The 19,644-nt window shown below is 39.2% G+C and overlaps 1 protein-coding gene across 3 annotated transcripts in view; it reads right to left on the bottom strand.

Moving 5' to 3' along the window:
• The window catches only part of PTPRR (protein tyrosine phosphatase receptor type R), a 274,788-nt gene that overhangs the window by 6,192 nt on the left and 248,952 nt on the right, over positions 1-19,644 (bottom strand). For all 3 annotated transcript variants that reach the window (XM_003259539.3, XM_030819989.1, XM_003259540.2), the window contains 3 exons: positions 18,480-18,590; positions 16,957-17,114; positions 12,749-12,862 (listed from right to left, as the gene is read on the bottom strand). In XM_003259539.3, the coding sequence (XP_003259587.1) occupies positions 12,749-12,862; positions 16,957-17,114; positions 18,480-18,590 (383 nt within the window). The remainder of the gene's footprint in view (positions 1-12,748; positions 12,863-16,956; positions 17,115-18,479; positions 18,591-19,644) is intronic.

Below are 19,644 nucleotides of genomic sequence, written 5' to 3'. Positions count from 1 at the left end.
TCATATCTGATAAATGCTTATGTTAGAACTAAAACATAACCCCAGCCAATCATAAGCATCCAACTCACATATTGTTATGTCACTAAGGACTTTCCAATACAGTACCTGAAAAAAGGCAATTACGTAATTGCAAACCAACCAAATAAATTCTTTGTTTCTGCACTTTCCCAATAAATACTTGCCTCTGGCATTTTGTCATTGGAACACTAAACCTCTTTTGGTCTGGTGTTTCCCAATGTATGACTGGCTTCTTACTAAATAAACTCTTTAAAATTTTATTGTGCGTCAGATATTTCTTTTCCAGTACACGTTTGTTTTCCCAGGAGGTATAATACATTAAGTGAAAATACCTACTGCTGAGCAGGAGTTAGTTTACCAAAAAAGAGTAAGGTCAAATAAAAATGTCAAGGGAACCCCAGCTAGCTGAGAGAATGGTGCCAAGTTCATTACCAGGGGGGACCAGAGTGTGTTAAGAGGGAAAAAGACAGCATACACTGTTGTCAAGACAAATTCTGTCTCCACCACTTACTAGATATTTTACCCAACTACATAATCTCTGCAGTGCTCAGTTTTTTCATCTGCAAATGATGCAACAATAAAAACAATAGTTCTTACTTTGTAGCATTGTTGTGAGAAATAAATGGGACAATCACTTAACATGTTTAGCACATAGCCAAGCACATATCAATACCATAAATTTCAACTATTATTATTGTTATTGTCACTCTTTGGTACCATCTGGTCGAACAGGACTGGTTAAGAGCCTCTGGAGTGAGTCCCCCAAAGACCCTGGAGAGCCAAGAGCAAATGTGGCAGAGGACATTAGTTTGCCCATTAAGTTCCAAATATCTTCCTAAATATTGACCAGCCTAGAAGACAGGCACAGTGGAGGCAGATGATGTAGTGGAAAATCGTAGGCTTGGAGTCTGACAGATTCAGGTTTGAATCCTTGTTTTTTAACTTACTTAGCTAAATGATTTTAGACAAGTCATTTAGTCCTTCCCAACCTGGCTTTTCTTACTTGTAAAATGACATAAATGACAAACGTCATCGGGTTGTGAGGATTAAATGAATCAGAGCATATCAGTGTCTGGCTGAAGGCTACTCACAGAATCCCCAGAAGCCCAGGGTTCTACAAAGGTGCCTGAGGACCCTGGGCAGGGCAGAGGAGGAGGAGGGGTCATTAGGACTAGATGCCAATCCCAGCTTTGACCAGGGAAGTTGTGTTTTTTATTCGTTTTCCGTGTTGGTGTTCTGTGGAAGATTCTGCCTGCAAAAGGTCTTCCATTGTTCACAAAGAAGTTTGAAAACCACTGGCCTGGCTAATAAGGTATTTAGGTATTTATCTAATAAGGCTTCAAGTTTTACAAGGTTTAAATGAGAGAATCCACAAAATGCTTGGCACAGTAACTGCCCTTCAGTGAGTACTAAATAAATGCTGTGTATTATTTTTCTTATTCTTAGTTAATACGACACCTAGGGTAACCATGTTTGGAAGAGTTGTGGTTTGTTGGTGTTGTCCTGGTGTCATTATCAATTGGGTCACCTTTCACTCTCGGAAGTACCTTGGTCTGGATGATAAATTATTTGTTCATCCTAATGATGCCCCATTCCATGCTGTGGAAGAAACTCATTCCCTTTATTGCAAAAGTGGTGTGAGCCATGTGGCTTGGATTTCTTTGTGCCCACAGACTATGAACGCTGTGTTTGGCCAGGCCAGAGAGGATTCAGATATACTACCCTCCTATAAATGTCAGATAATCTCATATCACATTAGCCCTGCCAAATACAAAGATCAGTGTCGTCTCAGTCTCCATGCAGAACAGCACGTAGCTGTGTCAGCTGGGGGTAAACTCAGGTTAGAAAGGGAAAAAAAAATGTAGTCTTTTTCCCTTTGCTGCTGGGAGGGTGTTTTGAAAAAATCTCTCCAGATGCCCAGGAGAGAGATTTGGCTTTTAACATGTTAAAATTTTGACCCTTTGTGACTATTCACTCACACATACAGAGAGCAACAGCCTTTCCTGTCGTACCGCCCAGCCCGTATCCGGTCTAATCAGTAGACAGAAGAAATTCTGCAGTGATGACTCACTTCTGGGCTAACAATGAAACTTATGCTCCTTTGCTTTTTATTATTTTCAAATCTGGAATTCTTTTGGTAAAGTTTGGTACAGTAAATTTAGAACAAAAGGTGTGGACGTTAATGTGCCTCCTGGGTAAAGTTCCGAGAGCTTGGGCATGAGTCAAGTGAGGCTACTGTCTGCTGGGCTTAGCCAGGGTCAGCTGTAACGTGTGTCTGGCCCCTTGGACGGAGGATTTCCCATGTCTTTACACAGATGTCATAACAAGGAGGGGGAACTTAAATGTAAATTTGGCCAATTCTGACCAGGCATTTTGAACATAGACACCTTCTCCAAAATAGATGTGTTCTAAAGTATTTGTAGGTCATAAAAATCAGCATATATCCAATGATAATTCAATTGATGAGTCTAACATATTTTGAGGTCTATTTTTTTCCTCTGAAAATTAGCCATTTTCTTCTGAACGCTCAAGTTAACACCTAATTAACTCCAAGCTGGGAAGAAGGAAAATGTCCTGGCAACCACTTGGAAGATTCAGTCGGCATAATATGTTTTACAAAGTAGACCTCTTGTTATGATATCAGGAATTATAATGTCAACTAAATCCACACCAATTTCTAGGGCTTTATCTCCAAGTGTCCTTAAAATAAGCAAACCAAAATGTTGAATTCCTCATCTTCAAATGAGATCTTTGAAGTTCATCAATTAGAGGAATCTTTGTGATTATTTGGGAATGCAGAGAAATATGGATAAATGTAAGGTTACGGTTGATAAACCTTAGACCAACAAGCAGAAACTTTAGTTTTGAAATTATTTCAACCAGGTTTTGGAAACAAAAAATATGTTGGGGACATATATTAGCCTTGGAAATTGATGGCATATATATTCTTCTGAGATGGCTGTAGTTAAAAAAAAAAGAAAAGAAAATCATCGAACTGAAGTGACTAATCAAAACATTTAAACAATGATATGACGCACATTGGAAGCATCTTTTTATCCTGTGTGGGAAGCCACAAGTGAAGCCTTTGGATGTCATTCCAGTTTAAGCCCTCTAAGGTAAGGATGTACAGGCAACTACAAATTCCGTCCTTGACTCTTAAAAAGAAGGATTAGACGGATAATTTCCTGTTACTCAGGAAGAAAAAAAGAGGGAAAGAAAAGGCCTTGGAATCAGATATTATTTTATATGTTTCACTTCCCAGGTTCTGTTTTAAAATTCTTCCAGTGTCCAGTTGCCAATGGGATTAAAAGGAAAACGATGAGGAAAACGTTATCTGAGGTTAATCTACGAGGGAACATGTTCCTTTCCTGCCTGCTTAGATGTCTTCTGATGGTCACGAATTGCTCCTTAGTCATACTTCTGTAATATCTATGTGCATGTGAAGCACTGTCTGATGTTAAAATGTAAACATCATCTATAGTAATAAACTGAGACACTGCATCTCTCATGCTAAATGTGTAAATGACCTCCTGTCACTATCTCAAACTGTAGAACCTTGACATACACAAGCCTAAATGAATCTTTTTTAGCAAGAGCTACACGCAGTGAAGCTGGTTGGCTTAGCTTTATAGCAATTGGTATTTTTAACTAGGTGGTATAGTTGAACAATTTAGTGATATTTGAGATTAGAAGTTTTAAGTATTATATGGAAGGGCTTTCTAAGTAATAAAAAATGATTATACTGTGTTCAGTTTAGTACTAATGTTATGGATCTTTTTTCAACTATAATTTTTAAAAATTGACCTATACATTTATGGTAATCTCCTGTTAATAGGAAAATGTGATTGAGCAAAATATCCCTTTTGCAACAATGCTGGCCAACAGAAAGTTCATTGTACTTATCATATTCAGATATTAATAATAAGTAATCTAAGCTAAAATAATCAGAGATAAACAATTTTCCCTGGTTTATATAGCAACTAGTTTGGGGTCGTTGCTGAAGGCAGGATTAGAATGTGAACTTCCTCTCTCTTCATCTTGAGTGTAACCCACTTAGGCCTCCCACTCCAGAAAACAAGAGCAGAACCCCCAAAATCCAGAATTTAGTCAATCTAATTTGAGCAAAATTGAAAGTTCAGTTCAGAGTGTTTTATAAGAACTTCAAAATTGGTCCTGTGGCCTTGGAGATGTCCCCTTTTTTGGCTTTGGGTTCTTCCTTTAGAATGAAAACTTTGGGCAATATATTCCTGAGTCTAGATTTTTAAAAAACCCACCCTTTTCCTAGGAGATGTTTGGCAAATGTTATGACTGTTACTGCTATCCCATTGTTCTCCACATAAACAAAGCTTCAAAGACTCAAAGAAAGCAAGAGCTGAGAGGGATCTCAGAAAGCCAGTTGGTCACTCTGCAATCACTGACTTCCAGGATGGAAAAGCATCTTGTTGGAGGAGTCCTGACATCCACTTAAGCTTTGTTGTGAGTCACACAATGAATATTAACTTGCAAACATTAAAATACAACAATCAGGTGAAGGTCCACGAAATATCTTACTCTTGATAGTAAGATACTTCTGGTTTTTATACCAGAAAAGGCTGGAGATCACTGTTACGCCCCACATCTCCTTTTACTATGTAGACAGAGAGGCCTAGAGTGGACAAATGGTCACATACAAAATTAGGGGGCAGAGCCATGTACCAAGCTCCTTGACATCTGGTCCGGAGATGTCTGGCACCTCATTCTTTTGCTAGTCTTACCAGACAGTGTTCAGTTGCAATTGCCATGTCACCCACTTCATCTTTTAATTAAAAGCGGATGCAGTGTGAATGCGAGGATGATCCATTAATGCCCTTCTAAATAAAACATTCGTGGGTGCCTTGCACTGAATTTGAACTCCTACTTGGAAAAAAAAAAGAAACCTTATTTTAGTTCAAAATATGCTCAAAAGTATTAGTAAAAGGAGAATCACAGACTCATGAATCTGCAGTGAGAACTGAGCATCTATTAATAGAAGTTGTCCCAAAGCCAATAAAAATAATGTCTTGCCAGAGAATGAGGAATCCACCAAATGGTTTTGTCATTGTTGTTATACTGGAAATATCCATTCAGCATAACACATTCGTCTCTGAACCAGACCATTTGAATTTATTACTAAAATGCAGATTTTTGACTTGAGTAGAAATTGCTTGTTCTTGTCATGTTAAATTACAATGACCAGGCATTGTAATTTTGGGGGTGGTGGTGGTAGTGGAAATCAAAATTTTAATCCTATCCAGTGTTCAAGCTCTTAACTGATTGGTCATGAAACGAGCCCCATTTCAAGTATCCAAATCACTGCCTTGTCTTTTTCTTTGCTGTTAGCCATACCCGGACTCCTCAGAGGAGGCAGCTACAAGTGGAGAGGGGTAGACTATAAGAATAAGATGCACAGTGTGCAGCCTTCATCGCTAGTGGTTGGAGGTTGTTAAAAAGAGTGGAAAAGGATAGAGAAAGGCCTGTGAAGCTTGTATTCTGCCAAATACAAAATATCAGCCTTCTGATATATTGGCTCTGTCTTTTCTCTCTCTTATTACACTTAGTTAGTTGCTTTTAATTAGTTGGTTCTACCCTTCCTTCCCCATCACCTTTGTTTTTTTGAGTCTCACTCTCTCGCCCAGACTGGAGTGCAGTGGCATGAAGTCAGCTCACCGCAACTCTGCCTCCCGGGTTCCAGCAATTCTCCTGCCTCAGCCTCCTGAGTAGCTGGGACTACAGGTGTGCAACACCACGCCCGGCTAATTTTTGTGTTATTAGTAGAGATGGGGTTTCACCATGTTGGCCAGGCTGGTTTTGAACTCCTGACCTCAAGTGATCTGCCTGCCTCATCCTCCCAAAGTCTGGGACTACAGGCCTGAGACACTGTGCCTGGCCCCTTTCCTCTTTTTAGTGGTCCAGGTTCAGGTTTAAATTACTATCCTATCTCTAGTCTTCTCTTCACCACAAAGCTTCTTGAAAGAACAGCTTATCTTTATTATTACAACTTCTTTCCCTCTCATTTAGATGGCTCTTGAGGAAATTCGTCTATGGTCAAATAAATGTGAAAGAGTGCTTAAACAAAATTAAAGGAGTTTCTACATTGGTAGATTTTAGGTTTTTTAATGCATTAATGCTTATTGTGAATCTCCGAGTGGGGAAGACTTCGAAGAAATATAGTGTAGGGCTGGGTGCCATGGCTTATGCCTGCAGTCCCAGCACTTTGGCAGCCCGAGGCAGGCAGATCACCTGAGGTCAGGAGTTCGAGACCAGCCTGGCCAACATGATGAAACTCTGCTTCTACTAAAAACACAAAAATTAGCCGGGAGTAATCCTAGCAACTTGGGAGGCTGAGGCAGGATAATTGCTTGAATCCAGGAGGCAGAGGTTGCAGTGGGCCCAGATCGTGCCACTGCACTCCAGCCTGGGTGACAAGAAAGAAACTCCATCTCAAAAAAAAAAAAAAATATATATATATATATATGTGTGTGTGTGTGTGTGTGTGTGTGTATAGTACAGCTTTTCCCCAAACTTAGTCAAGAACCTACTTCGTGTCTGAACGCCACCAACAAGGTTTGGCTTAGGAGGCTCTCAGTAAATACTTGTTAATTAAACTATGTCCTGAGAAGGACAATCCAGGAAACTGGGAAAGCTGATTAAGACACCCATTTTTCTACACCTGATTCATGCTCAGTAGCAGATGTCTAGTGACGCCTGTTGAATGAATGAATATATGCAGGATTCAGGAGCACCACTCTGAGCAGAGGTCTCAGATGCCTGTTCCACAGAACACAGGATGCAGGCCCATCTATTAGGTTGGTGCAAAAATAATTGTAATAGCAAAAACCCCAATTACTTGGGCACCAAACTAATACAAATACTCATTCCATTCTAATAATATCCTAAGGCAGAGTTAGCTTCAAGGGATCGTGACCTGTGCAGTCATACCTCTCTCACCTTCTTGTGCTGAGAAGGACCCTGCACTTGGGTTAATGCTTTGCTGTCACTGTCTTGAAGTACTTGATTCTTTTTAATCAACAGATGCCATATTTTCATTTTATACTGGGCCTCACAAATTATGCAGCTGGTCCTGCCCAAAGGGTCCCTTGGAGTGCTCTTCAGCTGTCTTAGTGCCCCTTGCTTTCCCAAGACAAGCCATGAGCTTGTCTAACAGTCTCCTTGATTGAAAGACCTCACCATGGCGTGTCCAGCATCTGAAGCCCTCTCTTCAATTTCCCTTCACCAAAACCCAAGTTCTGAATGTATTCCTAATGCCAGGAGTTACACTCTGTCCAGCTACCACGCTGAAAAGAACAGATCACTTCGTTTAGATTGAAGCGTGAATAGCATAGGAGACATAAATTGTTACGCCATCTCCCATCTCCAGGTTCAATAAACTTTAGAAAAAGATGATTCTTTTAAAAGAATCCATCCAAGATTAGCTCTTTACTAGCAGTACTTTAGACATTTGCTATGCATTTTAGCATCTTCCATAGATAGATATTTTAAGAAGCAGCAATTTTTTTTCCCTCAAATTGTACTCTAAAGGCAGTTGCTGACAATGTCACTCCATCTATTCATAAAGGAGCCCTCATTTATACTAAAAACTGTTTTAAAAATTATGGTGTCCTGTTGTCATTGCATTTTGTTTTTAAGAGGTGGAGTTTTGCTATGCTGCCCAGGGCGGGTGGCCTCAAACTCCTGGGCTCATTTGTTTAAAATGGCAGAGTATTATCAAAGAGATATGTTTTTGTCAAGAAGTTTTACAATAAACATATTCCAAAAGCCTATTTACTTTTCTATAAGGTTGATAAAAATCAGAGAAATAATTAGAGATCAGGTAAATGTCCCAGATTCCAATAGGTCCATTTTGTTACTTCCCAAGCTACTTGACTTTGGGCAAGTTACTCACTATCTCAAATTCTTTGGTTCCTCATTAAAAAAAAAATGAGGCCAAGATGCTTCTTTTCCTTCACTTGGGTTTATTTTGGGAGTTAAATAAGTCATGTGCTTTGAAGACAATGGTGAAGAGTCCATGATTAAATACATTCTGTATGTACTAAATACATGGTGCATTCTGGAATCTCTGGACAGATTCAGAGCTGAAGGTAAGGATAGCCAGGAAAATCAGAATTTGGGGACAAGGTTTGAATAAGTGATGAAGAAAGATATGCTGCAAGTGCATAAGGGTAGACATTTGGATTGGCTGAGACCAGTTTTCTGTTTACTGGCATGAGCCAAAAACATGGCAAATGGCAGCAGTTAGCCACAAATTGGAATTTTTAAAATGAGGTATGATAGGAAAAAGCTGAAGGACTGGAACAAGAGGCAAGAATGATGGGGGAGAAAAAGAAGTAAGATGAGGTGAAATGAAAGGGATAGGTTTTCTGTTCTGCTTTTCATAACAACTAGAAGAGTGTACAACAGAAGGAAGAGACAAGAAAAGGAAAACGTATGTTGATCCTGTGAAGGAAGGAGGGTGGAGGAAAGACCTTTCAAAGGAAGGTTCAAGGAGAGGATCTGCTTCATAAACAACAGAAACAGCTGCTCAGAAAGAATGCAGAAAGGGTCTTGATGAAGAAATCAGAATGATTTTGATGCATATATTGGCAGTCATTCAAACTCAAGGGGGTTGGGTGCCTATAGGCTTCAGATCAGCAGAGAAGTTGGATGTGTTTTCAAGATCCTATCGGAAGTGAAAAGACAAGACCTGTGGGAAGACCTTGGTGGTGACGGAAGGCCAAGGCTAAAGTTTCTGACCATTTGCTTTAGGAAGGAAGGAGCAGATAGAGGAGGCATTGTGATGTGGTTTAAAAAAATGCATTTGTAATTCCATTCAAAACTAGAGGACGATTTGTTAGACCTGAAAGGGGAATGTGACTGGGAAGTGGAATCCAAGGTGGAGGTCAGGCTATGAAAGCAGGCAGGGGAGGTGGGAGGTGGGAGATGGGAGGGTGAGCAGGCAAGAATTAATGGTAACATAACAAGAGCCAAGAAAAAGTGCAAACCAAGCCTGTTTTTCAGCACGTTCTTCCAAATAGGATCAGAACAGGTGTTGTTGGAGGTCAACTTGGTTTGGAGTCACTTTAGATCCACGCATGTGTTTGGCATTCATGGAGTTCTGGCACTAAACACGAACACAGGACTCCAAGGTATGAACTGGAGTCCCCGGGTGATTTGGGGTCTCAGGTGGCAGCCTTGTTTACAGAAGCACAAATCAGGACAGATGAAAGTCAATGTGGGCGCAGCTCTGGCTGACTGAGTGCTGCTTCTTTGCCTCAGAGTTAGGGCCCCTTTCCTGTGTGAAGACAGGTCCCAAAATTTGAAGTGAAGCAACCGATCCCATTCCAGCTGAGGTGGACTACACAGGATGGAAGGCAAAGGAATATCAGGAGATTAAGACAGCAATTATAAGAGGAGAAGGGATAATTGGAACTGATATTTTTTATGTACAAAAAGAAAATATTTTTGGAAGCAGTTACATGTGGGGTGTGGTAGGAGGGAAGTGGGGTTGGGGGGTAAAGAGAGGATAAGCAATGTAGGCTGAGTGTTCTACTAAATACATTTCAGGTCTAATGTCATTTAAATGTGGCTGAAGTCCTGTGAGGTATACATTACTATTTCCAGTTTACAGGCACATGTTAGGTTCCTTGCTATGTATAGTGACAACAACTGTGGAAACTTGACTGAATGTTTATTACATACCAGGCATTTCACATAGGTCATATCTTTTCATCCTTACAATAACAATAGGAAATATATACTACTATTACTCCAATTTTCCAAAAGAGCAAACTGAGGCATGGAGAAGAACAGTAACTTGCCCAAGGCCATACAACCAAAAAATGGTGGAATCTGGGATGTAAACTCAGGCAGGCAATCTGTTTCCAGAGCCCAGAATGTTAATCGCCATGACGAACTGCTGCTAGAGTTTACATGCTAACAGAAAGAGAAAACAGTAAAGAAAGAAACAAACATAGTAGAAAACAAAGAGGGAAGATACAGGTAGAAAGACTTAGAGGCTACTGTTTAAAAAGGAGACAAGAATGTTACGGATGGGAAGGGAAAACTAATCTGGATAGGGAAATTTGAATGTTTTTTTTTTTAGAGGTAAGAGAAACTTCACAGATAATTTTAATAATAAAGATGATAATAACATAACAAACATTTATTGAGGGCTTACTATGTGCCAGACTCTATTCCAAGTGCTTTATATATATTATCTCATTTTTCAGAATAATCTTCTTGTCTTTTTTTATTGAAATCCCAGGACATAGCACATAGTGCTCAAAGCATATTTGTTGAAAATAAATCTCGAAAGGTAATTATATGGCCTGGCACGGTGGCTCCTACCTACAATCCCGGCACTTTGGGAGGCCAAGATATGAGGATTGTTTGAGTCCAGGAGTTTGAGACTGGCCTGGGCAACATGGCAAAGCCCCATCTCTACAAAAAATACAAAACTCAGCTGAGTGTGGCACACGCTTGTACTCCCAGGAGGTCGAGGCTGCAGTGGGCCGTGATCACGCCTCTGCACTCCAGCTTGGGCAACAGAGCGAGACTCTGTCTCCAGGAAAAAAAGAAAGGTTAGCGTATAATTTTATCTTTTTAGAAAACTCTAGGTCATAGGGCTAAAGCTCAAGGGAATCAATGCCTGTGTCCCTCTTTATTACTTCACAGCATTTATTTCTGTCTGAAATTATCTTGGTGTATTTTGCTTATTATCTTTTTCTGCTAGCATATAAATTCTAAGACAGCAGTAAATTCTTGTTTAATGTTGTATCTGCAGCATCTAGACCAATGCCTAAGGTATATGGGGTGATTAGTAAACATTTGTTGTTTGTTGTTTGTTTTTAGAGACAGGGTCTCACTTTGTTGCTCAGGCTGGTCGCAAACTCCTGAACTCAAGGGATCCCCCTGCTTCGGCCTGCCAAAGTGCTGAGATTACAGGCGAGAGCCACCATACCTAGCCAACAGAACTCTTGTTCCACTGTAGTACACTGAATTACTGAGCAGAGACGCCTGCTGCTCATCATTTTGTGCCTTCTCTGAAGCAGCATCTGTTCACTTTCTCCATCACTAACTCAATCGTCCATTTACCCAGGCAGGCTTAGTTGTGGAGCAAGGAAGAAAAGTTTCTTGTTTATCTTGTTTTCAAAACAAATGGAGATTATAACAAAGGTGATTGAACCATATCTCTATAAAAATGACCCTTTCATCTCACCCTCCAAAGGATGGCTACTATCGAAAAAAGCAAAGCAGAAAATAAAGTGTCGGTGAAGATGTGGAGAAACTGGAACCCTCCTGTGTTGTTGGTGGGAATGTAAAACAGTGCAGCCACTGCAGAAAACACTAGGATGGTTTCCTCAAAAAATTAAAAATAGAATTCCGTATGATCCATCAATCCCACTTTTTGGGTATATACTCAAAAGAATTGAAAACAGGGTCTTTAACAGATACTTGCATACGCATGTTCATAGCAGCAGTATTCACAATAGTCAAAATATGGAAGCAACTGAAGTCTTCATCAATTGATAAATGGATAAACAAAATATGTGTCCTAAAATGGAATATTATTCAGCCTTAAAAAGGAAGGAAATTCTGACACATGCTACAACATAGATGAACCTTGAGGGTATTATGCTAAGTGAAATAAGCCAGCCACAAACAGACAAATACTGTATGACTCCACTTAAAAGGTGCCTAGAGCATTTAAACTTACAGAGACAGAAAATAGAATGGCAGTTACCAGTTGGGCTGAGGGAGGAATGAAGAGTTTTTTAATGGATACTGAGTTTTTCAACATGAAAAGAATTCCGGAGATTGGTTGTACAACAATGTGAATGTACTTAACCTAATAAATTGTCCACTTACAAATGGTTAGGATGATAAATTTTGTCATGGGCATTTTGTCAAATTTAATAAAAAGATTAAAAAATAACTTTAGGAGCCAGATGCAGTGGCTTTCACCTGTAATCCCAGCACTTTGGGAGGCCAAGGAAGGAAGATCCCTCGAGCCCAGGCATTCTAGACCAACCTGGGCAACATAATGAGACGCTGTCTCTACAAAAAAAAAAATTACAAAAATTAGCCATGTGTAGTGGTGCTTGCCTATAGTCCCAGCTACTTTGGGGGATGAGGTAGGATAACCACATGAGCCCAGAAGTCTAGGCTGTAGAGAGCCATAATTACACCACTGCACTCCAGCTTGGGTGACAAAGTGAGACCCTGTCTCAAAAAAATAATAAATAAATAAATAACTTCAGGCCAGGCATGGTGGCTCATGCCTGTAATCTCAGTGCTTTGGAAAGCCCAAGTGGGAGATTCACTTACGGTCAGGAGTTCAAGAACAACCTGAGTAATATAACAAGACCCCATCTCTACAAAAAACTAAAAAAATTAGCCAGGCATGGTGCACACCTGTAGTCCTAGCTACGTGCGGGGGCTGAGGTGCAAGGATTGCTTGAGCCCAGGAGTTTGAGGCTGCCGGGAGCTGAGATTGCACCACTGCACTCCAGCCTGGGTGACAGAGCAACACCTTGTCTCAAAAAAGAGAGAAAAAAAGACTTTTTAATATAATGCATATACTTAAGCATTTTACAAGCATCTCTACAGAGATTTAGGACCTTGGAGCCTGAGATGTTTATGCATGAAGTCAGGCTGATGAGATCAGGCTGTGAACGAAAACAGTGCTCTGAAGGCAAGCCTCTGTGACACTCACCTATCCATACGAAGCTGGCAGACAATGCTTAGTGCATCCACAACTCCTTCTTCTTTCAACTGCTGACAGCCAATGGATGTAGCAATAAAACACCCTGTTCTACCTATTCCTGCACTGATAAGAAAAGAAAAGAAATTTAAAAAGTGGGGGAAAATGACAAAGATAAGAAACATTCTTTTACAAGGGTACTTTTAAATCTGAAACCACAGTTAAAAGTAGTATTCACGTATTGAGTATTATAAACCTGGCCCTGTGCTAAGTGCTTAAAATATATTTTTACATTTAATTATAAGTAGTAGGATGAGAGGGGTGGAGAGAAGTGATGAGTGGGGGGAACAGTAAAAAGGCATTATAATTGTTCTAGAAAAAATAAAATTAATTAAGGTCTGCACTTAGGCAAGATACAGGCAGTAGAAAGGAGGGGGAAGATTTAGACACATCACCAGTGTGAATCTGAAGGACTGGAGCTGAAGAGGGAGAAAAGCAAAAAGTCAAAGATGACTAGGCCTGGAGAGAAAGAAGAAGGGTGATGCCCTGAGGCCAAGCGCATCCTGGAATAGGGTGAATAAGGAGGCAGGGAAGGGGAGTTTGGCCTTGGACATACTGATGTTCAGAAGTCTAGTGAATAATTGGGCAATTGAAGATTGGATTCATTTTAGGAGAGGGTACAGCTAGAGTCACATATTTCCAAGAGATTTGTACAGACATGATAACTAAACAGAAATGCTGTCTGTCCTGGTAGGTTTATACATTCAACTTCCTTAGACGATATGTCCATAAAATAAACCTCACAAGCACACGTGCTCTATCTCTGTCTGCAGTTTTAACCACTAACAGTCTCTATATAAAAGATTCTTTCAAATCTACATCTAGACTTCCTAAATTTCCTAAACTCTAGATTGTCATTCCATCTCCTCCTTACTATTTTGGACTTCTTCAGTTCAATGTATCTAAATTCAGTGTATCTAAAACAGAATTAATTATCTTTTCCCTCAATGGCATTACCAGTCCGCCACAAGTTTTCCAGCCTAGAAGTCTTGGAACCATCTTTTACATCTCTCCCTTTCTCACCTCCCACATCCAATCTGTTACCACTTCTTCTATTTTCCATCTCTGCTGAGCCTGTGGGATTCATGCTTTCCTTTCTATAGACTGTACTCACGTTTTCAACATCTCCTTTTTTCATGATTAGCAGTGATCTCATTATAGTTTCCAAGTCGCAAGTCTTTTCCTGGACAAATTCGCACAGCTGCTAGGTTCATCTTTCTAAAATAGGGACTTAATTATATCATTCCCTACTCAAAACCTGTAGATGGCTCCATTAGTTATAGCATAATGTCTAACCTCCCTACCATGGTATTCATGACCTTGCAAAATCTGAATGTAACTAACTTTCAAGCCTTATGTATTTTGCTGTCTTCCCTCCCACGTGTCACAATTTTCACTTAAGAAAATTGGGCTTTGGTTTTCCAATTTTTCTGTGTTAACAATGTTTTCTTGGTCAGAAATGCCCTCCCTCCTTTTAAAACCACAACATTGATTATTTCAAAAGGCTCAGTTCAGCATTATTGCAATTTTTAGAGGTTTTCTTCAGCTCCCATGGTTGGAAATAATTGCTTCCCTCTTGGCACTCAAATAGCACCTATTTCTCACATTTGGCACTTGTTTACTATTGAATGTGAGTGCAGAGGAATTCAGAGGAGTGGCTCTCTTTTAGTTGAAGCGCCCAAAGAAAGTTCATTTCATTGAAGAAATAGGACTGGAACTGTGTGCCCCATGAATGGCAGGTATTTTGGCTGTCATATTTGAGAGAGAATATTCTAGGTACGACAATGATATACAACGACAGAAGGAAAGAATTAATGAGAAACAGCAAATATGATTTGCAACAATAAGTAGAATAGCTTGTCTTGAAGAGAAAGTTATTTTAGTGCAACTATAGGAAATAAAGATAGAGAGGTACCCTGGGATCTTATATGGAAGGTTAAGTGGTTTGAAATTCATCCTTTTTTTTTTTTTTAAGAATTTGATGAAGACTATAAGCTTCCACTCTTCAGAAAAATTCACATAAGTTTACATACTCAAAGGTGTCCAAATAATTTCAAGGAGTTCACTGACCTCTGTGGTTTATGCATAGGTTCAAGGTTAGGGACTTTTGCTCTACTTTTTTTTTTTTTTTTTTTTAAAGACAGAGTCTTGCTCTGTCTCCCAGGCTGCTGAAATACTGTGGCGGGATCTTGACTCACTACAACCCCTGCCTCCTCGGTTCAAGTGATTCTCCTGCCTCCGCCTCCCAAGTAGCTAGGAGTACAGGCACATTCCACCACGCCTGGCTAATTTTTGTATTTTTAGTAGAGAGGGCATTTCATCATATTGGCCAGGCTGGTCTTGAACTCCTGACCTCAAGTGATCCACCTGCCTCGGCCTCCCAAAGTGCTAGGATTACAAGTGTGAGCTACTGCACCTGGCCCATTGACAAGCTTTGAGCAGAGACTCCATGTAAGGTAAGATGGAGAAAGGGCACAGGTAGGCCGTGGTGGCGGTGAGAGCATGGGGGAATGCGGTATGTGTGTGCATTTTACCAGCTACTTCTAAAATACATGGATGAGGTCAGAAGGGCCTGAACTATGGTGGCTGGACAGGAAATGTTGATTATGGGAGAAGCTTTGAAGGGAAAGCCAATCTAGTGACTGATTAGATACTGAGGTTGGAGTTAAAAGGAGGGCCAGAGATAACTGTCAACATGGGATGCTGAGTGACTGGAAAAAAGATAGTCTCATTCTCAGAAATAGTAATCAGAAGAGGAGCTGGTTTTATAGGGGAAGTGACTAGTTCATTTTAGATATCCTGAGTGTTTAATGACTTTGGGTGGGGGACAGTTCCAGCCCTAATGCATAGTCAGTTACGCTGTTTTTTTGTTTTTGTTTTTTTGGCTCCAAGTTAAGTATAGGATAAAGTCAGTATTATCTACCTTTGGATAAATAGACACATAGTAAACTTTACTCTTAATTTAACCACACAATCTCAAAAAAGGAGGCTAAAATTATACTCTAAAATAATATATTTATTAAACATATCATCAAAAACTGACTTAAGAGACCTATGTGGTTAAACAAAGCAACCTAAATTATTTTGAGAAAGCATGAAGAATAAATGGCTGGCCGGACATGGTAGCTCACACTTGTAATCCCAGTACTTTGGGAGGCCAAGACAGGTGGATCACGTTTGAAGTCAGGAGTTGGAGACCAGCCTGGCCAACATGGTGAAACCCCCGTCTCTACTAAAAATACAAAAATTAGCCAGGCGTGGTGGTGCACCCCTGTAATTCCAGCTACTTCGGAGGCTGAGGCAGGGGAATCACTTGAGCCAAGGAGGTGGAGGTTGCAGTGAGCCAAGATCGTGCCACTGCACTCCAGCCTGGGCGATAGAGTGAGACTCTGTCTCAAAATAAATAAATAAATAAATAAATAAATAAATAGTTGTTCATATAAATTACTTTAAAAATGCTCACTTCAGTTTGGTTACATTAAAAGGAAAATTAGGGGAAGGAGGTATCAGTTCTAGGAGGAGAGCTTTGAACTAGAAATTAGGGACAGGAACCAGTATAGACCCTGCTGCTGTCGTTGGCCTGGCCTCTAGTGCTCCATGTTCTGGTAACAGCATTTTGTTTTCCTTTGGTGACTTGCTCACTTCTCATTTCATAATTTTGTTTCAACCTGTTTTTCCAGAGATAACTCTTATAATACTTGACTGGTTTTCACCAAACTTGAAATAGTAATAAATGTTACCAAGATATAAGCCAAGTAGAGTTCACGTGTCCTCTTGAAACAACAAAAAAGCCACTGATAATTTCAAAAAATGCATCTTAATTCCTGGTGTGTACAAGACTGATGAGATTAAATGAATCAATATAAGTTTCAAAGCAGATAACTGCCGAATAAAGTCTCCTGTTCACTGAGCCATTTATTTCGAACTTGTATTTCGCCCACTGTGTAATTGTTGTTTGCGAAAAATGACCTAAAAGCATGACTTTGCTTCTGTCAGCATAATTTTGATTAAGACTCAAATATTAGAGACTTAATCAATTTCAATAAATATTTAATTTGCCAACAAAGTCACATCCAGGAAGCAAAACCCACTTGCACCTGCTCTATGACTTTACGAAGAATGGGCCATTGCTTAGACAGAAAGGACCATTCACGTCTTACCTGCAGTGGACAACCACAGGCCCTCGGCCCTGGGAAGCAAGTCTGTCTTCTTCTACATCCAGCATGAGCTGTAGGAGGGGCTGGGCACTGTCTGGAGTCTTGTGATCAGGCCATGAGGTGTACCAGTAATGCTTCACATGTTGGGTGTGGCTTCCTTGCTGAAAATAGCAACAGCCACCAAATGCCTCATTCACTTGTGGAACTAAAAGTCATCCAAACCACAATACTGAATGCCTTTTATCACCCCCATCTTGCTGGCAATTTATTTCTAGGTGGGAAAAAAATTTAGAAGATTTTTGAAGAGTGCCCTTTTACTTTGAGAAGACTTTACTGTCAGTAACCTGCTCGCAAGGTGAGAAAGTCTTACCTTTGTTGAGATTTATATCTCTACCTATAGTTATAATATAGATCATATACGTAACATATGCTAAATATAAATTCATAATTTATTATAATAAACAAGATGGTAAGTGAAAATGTAGCCAAGAAAGAATGAGACATATTTTGTTTCCTGCGGTATGAGCATTCCTGACAAGTTATTATAAACATATTAATCAATAGAACACTTAATTTCATATCAGTCATGCTAATACTTCTACACTCAACCAAAACTCCAGTATTTAACAGGATTGAGGAATCACAGCAATAAAGAAGCTACATGAGATCCCTCTATTGGAAACACTTTGGGTGAGGGCCCACACACATCATCTCGAAACCCAGCACGGGTGAGGGTGTGGCATGAACCTGGCACTCCAGAACATGTGTTGAAAAACAGGTTTTGGTAAATGCACTCCAGAACATGTGTTGAAAAACAGGTTTTGGTAAATGCCTTCCTATTCCAAACTTCCCAATAAAACCCATCACTGTAGCTCTGCCCCTGTTTTCTTCCTCTTTGTGATGATTCTGTCCCAGCAGTGAGGCTGCAGATAAGATCGAAATTTTTGGGTGATTATTCTCCAGAAGCAAAAAATAATACCATGGTAACATTTCTCAGCATCTGCTGCCCATGAGTTAAATAAGATAGTTTTCCTATGACATAATCTCATCTGGGGAAAGTCCCTATAAATTACTGTAACTCCACACTTCTGAAGATCTCATCAACGCTTCAGGCTTGTCTTGCTTCCCACTGCCACCCACAAATGCAGATTTTCTCTTTCACAGCTTCCAGGCCTTACTTAAAGCTGCTTAGACCAAAATGACATTAAAAAAAATCATGGTAAAGTCTCCAGCACAGCCTTTAGTTAAAAGCTTTCAAAAGGTTAAATCAGAGATATTTTATTAACGCAAATTAGAGGATCACAACATCCTACATAATGAATTTTCTTAATGTCTACTTACGTTGACTTAATTATACTGCTTATTAATAGTAGTTGACAACAAAAAATACACGAGGGAATGATTATAGTTTCTCTTTGATCTTAACATTATTTAATTTGCTTAAATTGCATTTGTAGTACTTAAATAATTTCAGAGTAGAAATGTAATCCTCTAACATCATCTGCTATGTAGCTACATAATCTTACCTTTAAGACAAGGTTTCGAATGGTGTAGTTATCACATTCATTTACACTGATAACCAGAACCTCAACTTTCCCATATATCCCTCTCTTTTCCGGCCAGTATAGCACACATTTCTGGAGGAAGGGAAAGAGAATACAGCAAATATTAATGGCTTTTATTAGCCTTGGAGTACTTTTCATTCAAGCATCTCAAGAGTTTTATATCATTAATTTTAAAATATCAAACATCAATTTTTATAGTTTTGTAAATATACTAAAAACATTGAATTGTAAATCTTAAACAGCTAGATTTTATGGTATATAAATTATATCTCAACAGTTTTTTTTAAAGTATCAATTTTATATGTGCCTATTAAGCACTGCCGCTGCTGACTCCATACAAAAAAAAGGCAGAATTACCCAAAACTCCTCAGAGAAATGAAGAACTAATGAAGAAGAAATTTAAGAATTAAGAAATTAAGATCCAAACATTAGAATTTATCATGTGCTGACTAGAAATAAAAAGAATGTTTTCCCACAATAATTGAGGAAAGTTACATTTTCCTGCTTCAACAAACTTATGTCTAATAAGAATATCTAATCTGTTAGATGGCATACGACCAAGTTTCTCTTATATGTAAGGCAGATGTAATGATCATTAATACAACTATGGTATCATATTTTCCCGGACCAACAGTTTTTTTCACTTATGGAACTAATTTACAAAAATTATGTTAAAAATATTTTTATAATGGATCCTCCTGAGGAGCTTTAAAAGAGTGATAATAATTATACTGCAAGCAAGGCAACATAGCATGGTGGTTAAGGCACAGGCTTTGAACTCAGAGCCTGAGTCCAAATTTTGGTTCTACCATTCATTACCTGTGAATACGAACAAGATACTTAACCCCTTTGGTTATAGTTTCTTTATTATTGGCTATCTGGAAAGTCCTTAGGATAAAGCCAGGCATAGAGTAAGCACTTACAACATGTTATTATTGCTGTTGTTATTTTAAAATTACTGGGTGATAGATTTTTGGCCCAAAGTGATTAGATCTTCATGCATTAAATATTATTTTGGTATTATTATAGCCAGTAATCATTATTAAATAAAAATTGCAAAATGAGATTCAAGCATACATATAATCTCATTTTGCTTTTTAAACAACTGTAAAATAACTATTTTTTT

Source organism: Nomascus leucogenys, chromosome 10 (assembly GCF_006542625.1).
Source record: "Nomascus leucogenys isolate Asia chromosome 10, Asia_NLE_v1, whole genome shotgun sequence".
Lineage (NCBI taxonomy): Eukaryota > Metazoa > Chordata > Mammalia > Primates > Hylobatidae > Nomascus > Nomascus leucogenys.
The sequence above is the reverse complement of the archived record's forward strand: the minus strand, read 5'-3'. Positions and strand labels throughout refer to the sequence as shown.